We start from the raw sequence: 15671 nt of genomic DNA on the forward strand, positions 1-15671 counted from the left end.
ATGCACCGGGAGCCCGACGTGGGATTCGATCCCGGGTCTCCAGGATCGCACCCTGAGCCAAAGGCAGGCGCCAAACCGCTGCGCCACCCAGGGATCCCCCTGGCTCATGTCTATAATAAAATGGGGGTTCGGGTTTAATGGAAGTCAGAACCTGTGAGGCTTTGGATTAAAGGGTAATTTTCACCTCATGTTGCTGTGCAGTTGAGGGATCGTGGTATCTTCTTCCCGACACTTTTTCTGTCATCCACCTCGAGATAAGTGAGCAGCCTCTCCTTATCACAGGCCACGTTATAAATATGTGTGTTGGGCGGTGACCCCTCTGACCAAAAGGAAAAAGAAAACAATGGGAAGGCTAGACTGTGTTTTTGATTGTACAGATACCATCAGGCAGGCCCTGGCACTACCTCAGAATCCCATTAGGTTTTAACAGGGAGTTGGTCTTAAGGGATTATTAGAATAGATTCATTTTGTTTAAATATCAGAAGATAATGTGGGTGGAACTCCTGTTGGCTTGTTCTCAGCGACAGGTGTGGAGATCCAGAGACATAAAGGCGCATGGCCTCCGTCCCTGGTACACGCACAGCTGCCGAATTTTTTGAGACAGGTTTTGTCAGCCTGCGTGTGATTCCAGGCCCTGGAGTTTTCTCAACTGCACCATTTGCATTGTGCAAGTCTTTCTGTCATCTGCCTCCCACCAATGAAAACAGGAGAAAAGTCCCTGAAAATGAAAAATGCAATGCTGTCATCTCACTGCTGCCCACAGCACGGTGGGAGGGGGTACAGAGGGACAAGGCCGACCCCACATAGTCACATTTGGTCCTGTGGGGCCCAGGAATGGGTCACTGGACTCCTGGACAGAGCGAGTAGCTCTCCAAGGGAACACAGGCAGGGGGGTGAAAGCAGTTAGTTCATGCGGAGGAAGTGGAGCAGAGCAGGGCTGGGCTGGGAGCCCCAGGTGATACTCGTGATACTCGTAACTTCCATACCTGCAACTAGGGGTGGTCTACGTGACTATTTACACAATACTGTAAAATAATACTTCACTGTGTATTATATTATTGTTATATATTATTCTATTAAATGCTGTGCATTGTACACTTCTACATACTCAAATTAGTGAATACTCATATATATATATACACACACACACACACACACACATTTATATATGACCCATACACACACACACACACATATATATGTATAACCTAACATACTGCATTTTATGGGCAACTTAAGAGATTTCCAAGGGCAATTTTAAACATGCTTGATTTTTACCTTAAACTTCACCTTTAGAACCCAATCCCTACATTAGGAAAAATTCCTCTACTATCTGAACTGGCTTTCTACGACTGCCCAGTAAACACCGGGACTATAGGGGGATGCAAGTTGTTTGAAAGGTGTTTTCATGACTCTCCTCAAAAAGGCTTTAAACTCATTATGTTCTCTGAAATCAGCTACTGCTGAGCAATGCTATATTGCGTGTGAAGAACAATATGTGCATTTGTGAGACATTCCCAACCTTCATCTAAACTTTCCTGCTTTAGAAATTCAGGACCTGAATTTTGAGAACCACTTTAATAAAATTTAGTGTTTCCCCTTTCCTTGTGTGGATTTATTTCCTTTGTGTTCATGAGGCTGTTAAAAAAAAAAAAAAATTGTGTTACAAAGGGGGGGAGGCCCACCCAGCATTGTTCCCAAGTGGCATGGCTTCCCCTTGTAGATGCCACTTGCATACTAAACCAACGGTCCCCGAGGCTCGGCTCAGCACTCCCCATAAAGTCCAGAGAACAGACTGGATCATCCTGTTGTATTAAGATGTCCTGAACTCTCTTTAACACAATCCTTCCTTGTCCCATTTTGGCAAGAGCTCCCTCTGAATGTGAGCACACAAGGGCTATGTCATTTATCTCTCTGGCTCAGACCCAACCACAAGTTAATCCCTGCAGGCTGTTCAAACAAGAACAGGAGACTCCAAGATAAACCCCTTCCTCGAGTTTCACCAAACCTCTCTCTAAATCAACTCCAGTGAAAGCAGCACATCTCCGAGTAAGCTCTGCACTTCAAATGGAGGAGATCACCTGCTCAGAAATGGAAGTCAAGCTTCAATTATGAAATTGAACAATGTATCTGATCAAAATAAGGGACTACACATTTTCTGTAATTTCATCAAACAGATCATTCACATAATGACAGATTTAGCTGCTTTTCATCTAATTGGGTAACAATACATAAAATGCACATCTTAAAGCTGAAAGCAATGTGCATTTAAAAAAAAATCAACACTAAGATCAAAATTTTTATCTTATACTCTAATATTTCTACTAGGATTTGTATTCCCGGTAATTATTCTCAGAAATCTTTCCCTTTTTCTTTCATCTATCTGTGCTATGTGGTGCCCACTAAAACTCAGCACAGACATGGTAAGTGTACTGGGCCCAATCACAAAGATAAGAAGACCCTGTCTCCACCAGCATGGCCTGCAGGCGATAGGCATACCTAACACTGAAACCCATTGCCATAAAACAGAATGCTGCGTGGCTAGGCTTCCACCATATTTTAAAAGTAGTTTATTTTGCTCCTTGAGCAAGCAAGGTAGGATTACAGGTTGGGCCAAGGAAAGGAAGAGGACTGAGACAGAAATGGTGTCCTCAGACCAGAGAGTGTACCTAACTGATGCTGGGTGGCCCTCACAGCTACTGCCACACACAGTTGCTCCTCCTTTCTCTCTCCTCCCATTTGCTTTACTGTCTCTTTTCTCCATCTCTCCTTCCAGAGGTATCATGGGAGGAATCTCAGCCATGTTGAAGGTTGACAAGGCAGGTTGACCTTGGCTTCCTACATTTTGCCTCCTCATCCAGTGTCATTGCCAACCACTGGAGCATGGTGGGGCCTGGGCTGGGGAGCCTACAGGGGGATATGGGGTGGCTCTTCCAAGTGGTGCACATCCCATGGGAGGCTCTCAGTCACCCACATTCACTCAGATTTGGAGAGGGTAGGAGACTGGGCCAAGGAGGGTGGCCATTGGGGGAACTGCTGGATTCTGTCCCAAGCTTTTGTGTTGCAACTATATCCCTACTTAATTTATGACACTATGTCTTCCCCACTGTCTTAGTTTGTTTAGGCCACTGTAACAAAAATATCATAGTCAGAATGTTCATAAACAACAGAAATTTGTTTCTCACCGTTCTGGAGGCTGGGAAGTCTAAGAGCAAGGTGCTACCAGGTTGGGTGTCTGGTGAGAGTCTACTTCCTGTTCTTTTCACTGTGTCCTCAACATGGTGGAAAGGGCAAGAGACTTCTCTGGGGTCTCTTTTATAAAGTTACCAATACCATGTATGAGGGCCCCACACTCATGACCTAAACTCCTCTCAATAAGAACCATCATGTCAAGCATTAGAATTTAACATTAAGAATTTTAGAGGGACACAAACATTCAGCCAATAGCACCCATCAGTAATATGCCTGATCAAATATATTTAATTTTAAAGGAAGCCAGGTGAAAACGAGATACAATATTTTTTTCTGGACATTCATGAATTACTTTATGAAAATCAGAGATACCAGGAAATATCACAAAACTAGGTATAAGAATGAGGTGGAGCTGGTGTGCCATAATCAAAACAACAGACCCAGAAATGTTTGAGAGGTGGCAATAAATGGCTGGATGATTTATTTTGTGCAGGATTGTTTTTAGGAGCATTACTATAGCTACTTATTGTTTTTGCTTTGAAAGCAAGAACCCAAAGCTCTTCTTATAATTGAAAGATAGTAGAGGATAAGTGGTCATGAGTAAGCCTGTGGATTCAGGCTAACCTGGGTTAGCTCTGCAATGCAGCAGTACCGTCTACTTGGGCAAGCTAATTAATGTCTCTACACATCATTTCCTCATCTGACACCTGGGACAATACTTGTACTTCCCTTATAAGGTGGTCATAAGGAATCAAGGAAATAAGGGGTACTCAAGAACTCTTAACTTTTATCTTTTCCTGCTTTTGCTATCATCATTAGTTTCACCATCACCATGATAGAGCTGTTGGGGTGGCACAGGGACATTCCCTTCCATTTCACATATTATTACTTTTGGTTTTTCTTCTCTTCCAGTTTTATTAAGAAACAATTGATATACACCACTGTGTATGTGTAAGGCATATAGCATGATGATTTGATTTACATACATTGTAAAATAACGATCACAATGGGTTAACAATCATCTCCTATAGATACAATTTTTTAAAAAGAAAAAATTCTCCTTGTTATGAGAACTATTAGGATCTACCTCTTAAGTTTACTATGTATCACACAGTAGTGTGAACTACAGTCATCAAGGTGCACATACATCAGAGCCCTACTGCTTATTTATCTTATAACTCGGAGTTTGTACCTTTAATCATTCTTCCTTCAATCTCCCTTCAATCTCCGCCCCTCCCCCCCGCCCTTGCCTCCGGTAACCACAAACCTTATCTCTTTTTCTATGAGTTTAAGGTCATTTTTTAAAATTAGATTCCATATACAGTGAAATTACACAGTATTTGTCTTTCTCCATCTGATTTACTTCATTTAGCATAATGCCCTCAAGGTCTGACCATGTTGTCACAAATGGTAGAATTTCTTCATTTTTTATGGCTGAATAATAATCCCCTGTGTGAAGTGAAATAATTTCTTTATTTATTCATCCATTGCTGGACCATTAGGTTGTTTCAATTGTAATTGACTATTGTAAATAAACTGCCATGAACACAAGGGTGAGGGTACAAATATCTTTTCAAGTTAGTGTTTTCATTTCTTTTGGATGTATTCCCAGGAGCAGAGTTACTGGATCATATGGTATTGTTATTTTTAATTTTTTGAGGAACCTCCATGCTGTTTTCCACAGTGGCTGCACCAGTTTGCATTCCCAGCAGCAGTGCATGAGGATTCTCTTTTCTCCACATCCTCACCAGAATTTGTGATCCCTTGTCTTTTTGATATGGCCATTCTAACAAGGCATGAGGTGATATCTCACTGTAGTTTTAATATGCATTTCCCTAATGACTAGCAATGGCATTGGGCATTTTTTCATGTACCTGCTGGTCATTCATATGTTTTCTTTGGAAAAATGTCTTCTTGGGGCCTTCATCCATTTTTATGTTGGATTATTTGCTTTCTGCTACTGAATTTTATGACATCTTCATATATTTTGGATATTAACACCTTATCAGATATGTGATTTGCAAATATTTTTCCCCATCCTGTATTGTGAGTTTTCATTTTGTTGATTTTTTTGTGTGTGTGCGTAAGCCTTTTAGTTTGATGTAATTCCACTTGTTTATTTTTAATTTTGTTGCTGGTGCTTTAAGTGTGGTTTCCTAAAAATCATTACCAAAACCTGTGTCAAGGAGTGTTATGCCTACATTTTCTTCTAGGAGTTTCGTGGTGTCAGGTCTTACACGTAAGTCTTTAACTCAGGTTGAGTTAATTTTTAGGAGTGGGGTAAGATAGAGGTCAAGTTTCATTCTTTTATATGTGAATAGACAGTTTTCCTGGCACCATTTATTGAAGAAACTGTCTTTTCCCCCATGGAATATTCTTGGCTGTCGTGTCAAATATTAGTTGACATAAAGTTTGGATTTATTTCTGGGCTCTCTATTGTATTCCATTATCCAGTTATCTGTTTTTATGCCTGTACCATACTGTTTTAATTACTATAATTTTATAGCATAGCTTAAAATCAGGTATTGTGATGTCTCCTGATCTGTTCTTCTTTCTCAGGATTTCTTTAGCTATTCAGGGTCTTTTGAGGTTCCACATAAATTATAAGATTCTTTTTTTTAACTTATATAAAAATGCCATTGGGATCTTGATAGAATTGCATTGAATCTACAGTGGCTTTTAGTTGTATTGACATATTAGCAATATTAATTCTTCCAGTCCATAAACACAGGATGTTTTTCCATTTATTTAGATCTTCTCTGATTTCTTTCATCAACATCTCTCATAGTTCTCAGAGTAGAGATTACCTCCTTAATTACCTAAGCTTTTTATTGCATTACTGCATTGTAAATGAGATCAGTTTTTTATCTTGTTTTCAGAAAATTCATTGCTAGTGTATAGAAATGCTACTGATTTTTATACGTTAATTTTGTATTCTGCAACTTGACTAAATTCATTGATTAGCTCTAAACAGTGTTTTAGTTGAGTCTTTAAAGTATTTTGTACATAAAATCATGTCATCTGTAAATAGAGACAATTTTACATCTTCTTTTTCAATTCTAATGCCTTTTTCTTTTTCTTATCTGATTGCTCTTGCCAGAACTTCCAGTACTATTTTCAATAGGAGTGATGAGATTAGGCACTGCACGTCTTATTCCTGATCTTACAGAAAAAGTTTTCAATCTTTCACCACTGAGTATAATATTGGCTATGAGCTTGTCATATTTAGCCTTTGTTATGTTGAGATAAGTTTCTACTATGCCTAATTCATTAAGTTTCCATGGTGAGTGGTTGTTGATTTTTTGTTGACTGCTTTGTCTGTGTCTGCTGAGATGATCATATGATTCTTTTCCTTCATTCTATTAACTCCTGTAAGATCAGGAATAAGATGTGCGGTGCCTAATCTCCAATCCAGAAGTAACATACTGATTTGCACATGTTGAACCACCTTTGTATCCCTGGTATAAATCCCACTTGATCATGGTGAATGCTCCTTTCAATGTGTGCTGAATTCAGTTTGCTAGCATTTTGTTGAGAAGGGTTTTTGCTAATAGGACTATAAATTGAGCTTAATTTATAGAGCAGCTTTACAACTTGATCAGTGCTCTCCTGGGGTTGAGAATCAGAAGTATAATAGGATTTTTCACAAGTTGTGAGAAGAACAGAAATTTTGAATTATAGTGTATTAATGCCAGATAAATGTTCAATATATCCAGTAGAGATAAAGTATTCTTCATTTTAGAATTATTTCTAGCCTCGGTCACCCATTGAACTTAGAATACTGAACAGATATGAGACTGGCTTCCTTGAGAGGCAGTGGGGCACAGTAGAAAGAAGAAAGCTGTACGTTTCACAATTCCAAAAGCACGGTGCACATGAACTATAATGGGAATGATGTCCCTGGATTTGGCAGTGCCATTGAGGCTCAGAGAAAAAGCAATGTCTTTGAGGTCAGAGAAAATGGGATTCAGGCCCAGTCCCAGATATGAAAGCAGATATGTTACCAAACCTCAGACCCACTTCCTAACATGTAAATTGAGAGAAATTATTCCTATATGTTAGGTTTCTGTGAGAATTAGAAATAATAAATATGTAGGGCACAGCTTGTATTCAACAGGTGCTCAATACAGAGTAATTTTTTTAAAGATTTATTTATTTATTTATTTATTTATTTATTTATTTATTTATTTATGATAGACATAGAGAGAGAGAGAGAGGCAGAGACCCAGGAGGAGGGAGAAGCAGGCTCCATGCCGGGAGCCTGACGTGGGACTCAATCCCAGGCCTCCAGGATCGCACCCTGGGCCAAAGGCAGGCTCTAAACCACTGAGCCATCCAGGGATCCCCAGAGTAATTATTAATATTACCATAACTCGTCACTTCTATAACTCTATTAGTTCTAATATTAAATATGGGACAAACAGTTATAGTCCATATCGGTGGTTTCCAAGTATTTTTAAATAATGGTACTTCCTATAAGCATCTTTCCAGTTACCATTTAATCATATGGTCCTGCCTGATTGTGAAGCCCTAAGAGAAGAGGATAAATTTCATTTGATAGTTATTTTGTAAGGTTACATTCCCAGGTCGAGCTGCCACTCTGAATAACTCCGAGGGCACCATTCTAAGGAATTCCAGGTCCTGGCACTGCCAATGATTTAATAGGCACTGTACTTGTAATTTAAGACATTGCCACCAGGTGTCAGCGCTGAGCAACAATCACAGGGTATAGATACTCTGGATCCCCACATCCAGAAGCAATAGATAATACAACTCAGTGCTGAAACTGAGCCATACATCAGGTAGGCTAATCATGAGTCAGTATAATACAGACACCCTATTGCTCTGGAAACACTTCTTGGCAGACTTTGGTTCACTCATTCATTCACTTACTGAATCAACAAATATTTACTAACTCTGCCAGGAACTTCTAAGTTAAAGTTTTGTAAGTAAACTTTCTCCTGGTCACTGCCATAAGCAAGTCCCTAAGGCATCTTCTGTAGATCCATACGCCAGCACAAATCAGAACAGAGAGGAACTGTTCTGACTCCCTTACTCCTCCACCTGACCTGAGGATGAATCATAACAAGGGCTCTGACCATCTTGAGGAGTCCAGGCTGGTTTGGCTTCTCCCGTGTTGAATCACCAGGAAATCAGGACTACCTAAAGCAGGCAGGAATGGTCTGGCTCTACTCTGGGCAACTGAGAACTACCTTGATCTAGAGATCCTCCCAGAACAAAACATGAGCCCGGGACTCAGCAAAAGTAATTCTCTGGGGCATAACCTAGTTTGGGAACCAGTATCAGAAGTGGACCCAAAGCAGATCACTAAAGGGGAAGCAACTTGCCCAGCCCTGAGTTTATCAAGTGAGGGACAGAAGGGTGATGGCCAGCTATTCAAGCAGCAGGTAGGGAACTAATAGTAAATCTGAGTGGCAGTCAGGCTCCTGGACCTCCACCCAGACTGCTGCTCACCAGTGAACCCCTGAAACCAGAACTGTAACTGGCTTGCAATCTCCTACATTTAGTTCTCAAGCCATCAGCAGTACATAATGACATCATGCTGCTCGACCTCTGCCAAACAGCTGCAAGCAAGTTTCTGCGTCCCCTTGTCACTCGTCTGTGCTGATGGGTACCTTCTCTTTCAGTACCTTCGGACACACATTTCCCTAGGGACACAATGATATAAATGGTGGTTAGGATCTCAGACTAGCCACCAAAACCTGTTTAAGGCTGAGCAGGCCACATGGGGCAACAGCTCAGAGCATTGCTCCAGAGGCTCACTGTCCGGCAGAACCCCAGCTGTCACTTCCTGGCTCTGGGACTCTGGGCAGCAGACTTAACCTCAGGCTCATTGTGAATCAAAGTAATGACAGCAACCTTACACCGTTACAGTGAGGATCAAATGTGTTCACATGTACAAATCACTTAGAGCCATGCCTGGCGCGCACGCACACACACACACACACACACACACACACACACATTCAGACAACATTAGAGAGAAAGCACTGGAGGAGCTTCCAGAAGTACATGTTCATCAGCCCTGGGCTCCCTGTAACCTTGAACCTTAAGCTGCCACTAAACTTCTCTGACCTCACATTTCTTACATGTAAATCAGAGTGGTTAAATTACATGATCTCTGAGGTCTCTCCAATTCAAAAACTAAAGAAAGCAATGCCTGGGTGGCTCAGTGGTTGAGCGTCTGCATTCAGCTCAGGTGTGATCCCGGGGTCCTGGGATCAAGTCTCGCATTGGGCTCCCTGCAGGGAGCCTGCTTCTCCCTCTGCTTATGTCTCTGCCTCCCTCTGTGTGTCTCTCATGAATAAATAAATAAAATCTTTAAAAAAAAAACTAAAGAAAAATAATACTGGGAACATGTTGTCAGTGTGTTTTCTGAAATTCCCTATTTAAAAAAATATATAGTCTTCTTTTTCAGTGATGTTGATAGTGAGAACCTGGTTGATCTCAAAGTCCCTGGCTTATAACCAGTCCCAGAGGCCTCCAGGCAACTTTTCCCTCTAGGCTTGATGCCCAGAGCCCACAGCTGGCCCATGGGCCCCTCTGTCACTTAGACTCCTGGCATCATATTGGCAGTCAGGTGTGAGCAACTGCTGCCACTCGCCCCCACCACCAGCCTACTTGTCGGAGGCCTTTTAAATTATAAGACCAGGAGAAAATCAGAAGTAGTTCTTCAAGAAAAAAAAAATGGTGGAGTGCCTCATTTAGAACAACTCTTTCTCGTCAGTCTCAAAAGAAAACCAGCCTTATCCTTCATTGTTTCTTTCCTTCCCATCTGGGTTTTAAGCCATTAAAAGTCCCTTTTCTGCCCCCCCCTCCCCCGCCCCGAACTCCTTGAGTCACACTGGGCTTCATGAACCAGATCAGCTACAGAATGGTCTGCAAAAACGCATCTGTTTGCTTGTCCTAAGCAGCTTCCCTGCTGTGCACTCTGAGAAAGGCTGAGGACTTGCACTTTGGAGAGATCAGGCTTGTCTTTGCTTGAAGCCAGTGGCGTGCACCTTGGCAGCACGGTGCCAGCCACGGGGGCTCATTAAGCCTGGGAAAAATAACAACACAGTGGCAGACTAAGAGACGACAGCATGAATGATTTAAGCCATTTTCGAAGTCTCGGGGTTAAAAATACATTCTCTTGGCTGTAAGATTGTGTATTGTGATCAAGACTACTTGAGGACAGGATTTCCATACTTTGTCAGGAGTGGGGGAGGTGAGCACGAGAGGAAGGATGAAGAGAACAATAAGGTTCCTTGAGGCTGGCTCTGTGAAAGACTAGCCTGTCGCAAACAAGAGGGCACAGCCTTCCATACTTGGGAAACAAGCAAAGGGTCGTCTCTGAATGCCACTGTCCTCTGCGCAACACCACGTACATTCTTTACCTATGTCCCGAGAAGCTCTGTGTAACCACATCATCCCCACCTTTGTTGGTGCCCAGTTATCTAGTTTTCATATGCTAAGTGTAGGCATCCTCAATAGGTGCTTTCTCTAACTTGAATGAATAAACACAAGAATGAAATGTTAGAGAGATGATAGAATAAATCTCCTCTAGGGAAGAGGAAAGAAGGAAAGGAAAGGAAAGGAAAGGAAAGGAAAGGAAAGGAAAGGAAAGGAAAGGAAAGGAAAGGAAAGGAAAGGAAAGGAAAGGAAAGGAAAGGAAAAGGGAAAGGGAAAGGGAAAGGGAAAGGGAAAGGGAAAGGAAAGGGAAAGGAAAGGGAAAGGAAAAGGAAAGGAAAAGGAAAGGAAAAGGAAAGGAAAAGGAAAGGAAAGGAGAAAGAAAGTTCCCTAACTCAGAGCCCATGCTCCTGTGCAGGGTGGCTTGAATCCAGACCCACAAGAGAACTACTGAAGGGAGTTCCCAGGTCCAAGTAGGCAATGCAGGTCCCAGCATGGGACTGTAAAGGATGGAGTGGCCAGGAAGGGACAGGAAGCTGGCACTACTCTCGGATTTCAGTGAGACTGTGATAGGGATTCAGCCAGCTGCAGGCATTGGAGGAACTTAAGTCTGCTCAACAGAGCCCATTACCAAAGGAATGGTATCATTCCTATCATTTGGAAACCAGCTCCTCAACTACTTGCCCATCCTCTTTGTTCCCACAGAAATCCACCTACATATTTGTCATCACATTTTATGATGTCTATCCACTTATTTGTATGTCCTCTCCAACACTTATCTCCTTTGTGTCCTAAACGTTTGGCACAGAATGGCTCCCCATGAGTGGAGCAAAAGGAAGGGCAATCTGGGAGCAGGGAATGTTGGCAATGCATACAAGTGGGTGGGGAGTTTCCAGGAAGCCTGGTTCCCACAAAGAGCCCTGAGCTATAAGACAGAGGACAGTGATGCAGCGAGAATGCTAGAGCTTTCCTAATTCTCGGGATGCCAGACATGTTACCAAGACAGGATTCGATATCCAGAACATGACAAAGTAGCAACTACCTCAACTACCGTGGGTAGAAAGCAGGTCTTACGAAGCTGAAGCATCAGATTGAACAGAGATGTATCAATAGCAGAAAATGACCTGATTAGCCTGAGTTTTGACTTTCCTAACCTAGAAGTGGGTATATATGCCTCATGCTTTGGATCAAGTATTGGTCTTGGACTTCTAGGCCACTAAAGGGCTATCCTTGGAGATCATGTGGCCCCGGTCACAGCGAGTGGAAATCCAGGCAAGGAATGAGAATGCAGGACTTTTCCCTCCTCTCTGTCTCAAAGAAAAGGGGATTCTCCTTGGTAGCTGGAGAACACGGAGTTGGAAGGACAATCAGTATGCTATCACCATCCCCAAAGGTTTTGTGAATCGGTTACGGGAACACACTGCAACAAAAACATTTGCCATTAATGTTAATAGTAAAAACTATGGCCATTAAAAACTTTATCGTTGGACTATCTGGAATTCGAAGTAAAAATTCCAGGAAACCAATGGACTTCTGAAAAAAGTACATGAAGCGATGAAGACAATGTATCATCCCCTTGGGAAAGCCTCATTCCTCAAAGCTGGCCTTCCTTAAAGGAGGTCACGGAAGGAGCATGAGAACTGAATTCACATCTGAACCCTCTCTCCATCAGGCTTTCAGTCCTTAGATTTAGTGGAGGATAAATCTCGGCCCCTGCCTTTAAATCCAAAGAGTTTCCTTTCCCTTTTGTTCCCCTTGGCTTTCCTCCTACTGTGTGTAAAAGTGGTATTACTCCCTCAGCTCTCTGTTTGGGCTGATCTCTTAACATTCAAACTCAAAGGTAGCCACTGAAACTGGGTCAGGCACAGATATGAGAGCCTGAGACTAATCACCAAATTTATAAAAATTGTGATCCAGCTCTCCTCTGTGCCACGAGCACAGAAGCTGCTGGTACCAAGGAGCATGTAGTGAAGACAGACTTTCGATAAGAGCCCTCGTCCCCCTGCCATACTAGATGCTGTAATATTTGATCTGGCATTCTGAATTTGACTATCCTGAATTTTATATTCTAGACTTCACACAGACAACACACTACTGCTTTTTGTGTACACCTGCTTTTCACGTGGGTTTAGAGAGCACTAAAGGTATTAATTTGCTCGTCCCTAAATAAGTGTGTCCTGTTCCCTTAAGTCTCTCCACAAACACGGTTTGTAGAAGAGCTTTTCCTTTCAGTAAGTCAACTGACAACAGCAGTGCCAGGTTAGGGATGTTCTTGGAAGTGTAATAACTGATTCTCTGCAGGAGCACATAGTCCTGGTTCTGCTAGTTACCGTGGTGGCAGCTGGAACTGCTAGTCGTCACTGAGGGCTTCTTAGGGTTCAGGTATTATTCCTGAGGCTGCAGTGACAATGTACCACAAGGGTCACTTAAGACAACAGAAATGTATTGTCTCACAGTTTTAGCAGCCAGAAGGTCAAAATCATGCTGTGGTAGGGCTGGTTCTTTCTGGAAGCTCTCAGGGGGAATCTGTTCCGCGACTCTCTTCCTAGCTTCTGCTGGTTGCCAGCAACCTTGGTGCCCCCTTGGCTTGCAAATATATCACACCAATCTCTGCCTTCCCCTTTGGGGTCTCTGTGCCTCAAGTCTCCTTTCTCTTAAGAGAACATCAGTCACTGGATCATTCAGGGTCTATCCTAAATCCAGAACAATCTCATCTCCAGATACTTAAATTAGGAGCACCTGGGTGGCTCAGTGGTTGAGCATCTGCCTTCAGCTTAGGTTGTGATCCCAGAATCCTGGGATCGAGTCCCATATCAGGCATCCCCTCAGGGAGCCTGCTTCTCCCTCTGCCTATGTCTCTCTTCCTTGCTCTCTGTATCTCTCATGAATAAATAAATACAATCTTTTATTAAAAAAAAAGATGCTTAAGTTAATTGTGTCTTCAAAGACCCTATTTCCAAAGAAGTTCACATTCACAGGTATCAGGGGTTAAAACTTGGAAAAACTTTTGCAGGGGAGGGGGGACAATTTGCCCTGTTACAGATGTAATAGGAAGCACTTTGTATGTTTTATCTCACCGATGGAGGAATCCTTTGAGGTTGTCTTGTCCCATGACCCATGAACATTCTCGACAACATACCTGACGTCAGTCATTCAGCAGCAGCTTGACTAGCTCCCGAGCGAGGGAACTTTCAAACCTGACAGAAGCCGTGCCAGCTTCATACTGCTCTAGCACTCTCAAGATCTTCCTGGATGCCTAGCCTCACCGCAGAGTTACTAATTCTATTACCATCTGTGAGATAAGAAACTGAGGCCAGAGCAATATATGACTTGGTTAAGGTCATGCAAATAGTGAGGAGGGATCTAGGTCTCACACATTCTTAACTACACACCATTCTGATTCTGCAGGGAGACTACAGGGGAGGAGGCAAAGCTTCCAGATGAGTTCACCATAAAAAGATAAACCTTGAAGTCCAGAATAACCTTGCCATATATGATGCCATCCCAACCTCACCTTATCCATAAAACAAATGTTGAACTAACTGGTGCCAGCCCAAAAATCAGAACAAAAGAATCATTTAAAAAACAAACAAAACTGAAAACCCTGTTGCAAATGTTGTTCTATCCACAGAGCAGTTGCTTTTTCTTCTGCTTGGCTGTGAACACCCTCATGTACATCCCCATAAGGAAAATTAGGATTCCCAATATCACTCCTCTTCTTCCCTCAGATTGTTCACATTATTATCCTCACGTCACCTACGCAGATATATTCACACCCTCCCCACACACACTCTGCTGCACATCACACAAATGTTTCAATAGGTTTTCCAGGGGAAACATTTCCATCCCGTACTATGGTGCTCACATGTGCTTTCTTTGACAAGAATGCCCCTCACCCTTCCAGCTCCCACATGTGAACAAACACGCAGCCTCACTTGTGTGTACAGCTGTGTGTGCTCTGCCGCAAAGGGTTCCGGCACCACGTGTGGGCTGTCCCGCCAGGGACAGATGGCCCGTCGAGGGAGGTAGGCTTTCCCTCTGTTTTCAGTTCTGCTGCTTTCCTTTGATTGATTGCTGCCCTTCCTCACCTGGGGGAAAAAGTTCATCTTTGTCACTTTACATGTATTTATATGACAAGCTCCTTTAATTCTGTGATTAAATTGTTATTGAGCATAAAGACACAGTGAAATAAGCAATTCTTAAGCTCAGAATACAGGACAGAGCAGGTAAAGGGACATGGGCAGGACTTGTCCAATGAATACAAATGAATGCTCAGATCTATAACTTCGGAATCCAAGCACCTACCTCGCAAGCTCCCATCAGGCCTCCTCTTGTGGGACCCTACTCTTGGTGAACCGCAAAGCCCACAGAAGCAGATTTCTCATTTCTAGTTCCTGGGCTGCTCCACTTTGTCCCCCTCACACCTGATCTGCAGCTGTCCTAGGAAGATGGCATAAGCCAGAGCTAACTGCCGACATCCCCTCTGTACTGATGCAGGCACACTGGAAACACATCCTGGCCAAATCCACAGCCCCACAGAGAAGAGCTTTCTGGGGTACAAGCCCAAGAAATAGCCTGAACGTGCACTCCACAGGGTGAGCCTGAAAGGCTGTGGGAGTTGGTGCGAAGTCTGTCGGTGAAGAAAAACATACCAGGTGAGGTGATGTCTGTCTACAGCCGTCAGTGACTGAAAAGGCTCCTTTCAAGGCCCCAAAGCAAAACACTGTGGGAGGAAAGAAAGGTGAGGCAAAATCTCCAGTCAAAAGTTTGAACTGCCAACACCTTCAAGCACCTGGCACCAGGGAGAGATGGAAGGAGCCCTCGGGAGAGCAAATGTGCAGGAGCCCCAGGAACCACGGTGCAGGACAGCTACATGGGCACCGGCTAACTTCTCATTCGAGTCAGTTTAGGTAGATTAAAACCATTTCGGCTTTTGTTTTAAAAAGTAAATATTGCATGTCCTCAAGTTGGGGGTTGATAGTGTGAATCCTGGGTGCCACTCACATGATAGTTTGTTTGCAAGCTGGATTTTCCGAGTAGGTTGGAAGCATGAAAGGTATTCTGGAAGA

At 42.9% G+C, this 15671-nt stretch overlaps 1 protein-coding gene across 9 annotated transcripts in view; it reads right to left on the reverse strand.

Annotated features, from left to right (window-relative positions):
• Positions 1 to 15671, reverse strand: part of DISC1 (DISC1 scaffold protein) — a 354242-nt gene that overhangs the window by 89887 nt on the left and 248684 nt on the right. Inside the window, exon 10 of one of the 9 annotated variants that reach the window (XM_077894507.1) lies at positions 185 to 319. The exons of 6 other annotated variants lie outside the window; for them this stretch is intronic. In XM_077894507.1, the coding sequence (XP_077750633.1) occupies positions 186 to 319 (134 nt within the window). In that variant the 3' untranslated portion in view covers position 185. Of the gene's footprint in view, positions 1 to 184; positions 320 to 14529; positions 14691 to 14914; positions 15326 to 15671 lie in introns of those variants that run through there. 2 more of the 9 variants (XM_077894508.1, XM_077894505.1) reach the window with 2 other exon arrangements.

Source organism: Canis aureus, chromosome 4 (genome assembly GCF_053574225.1).
Source record: "Canis aureus isolate CA01 chromosome 4, VMU_Caureus_v.1.0, whole genome shotgun sequence".
NCBI lineage: Eukaryota > Metazoa > Chordata > Mammalia > Carnivora > Canidae > Canis > Canis aureus.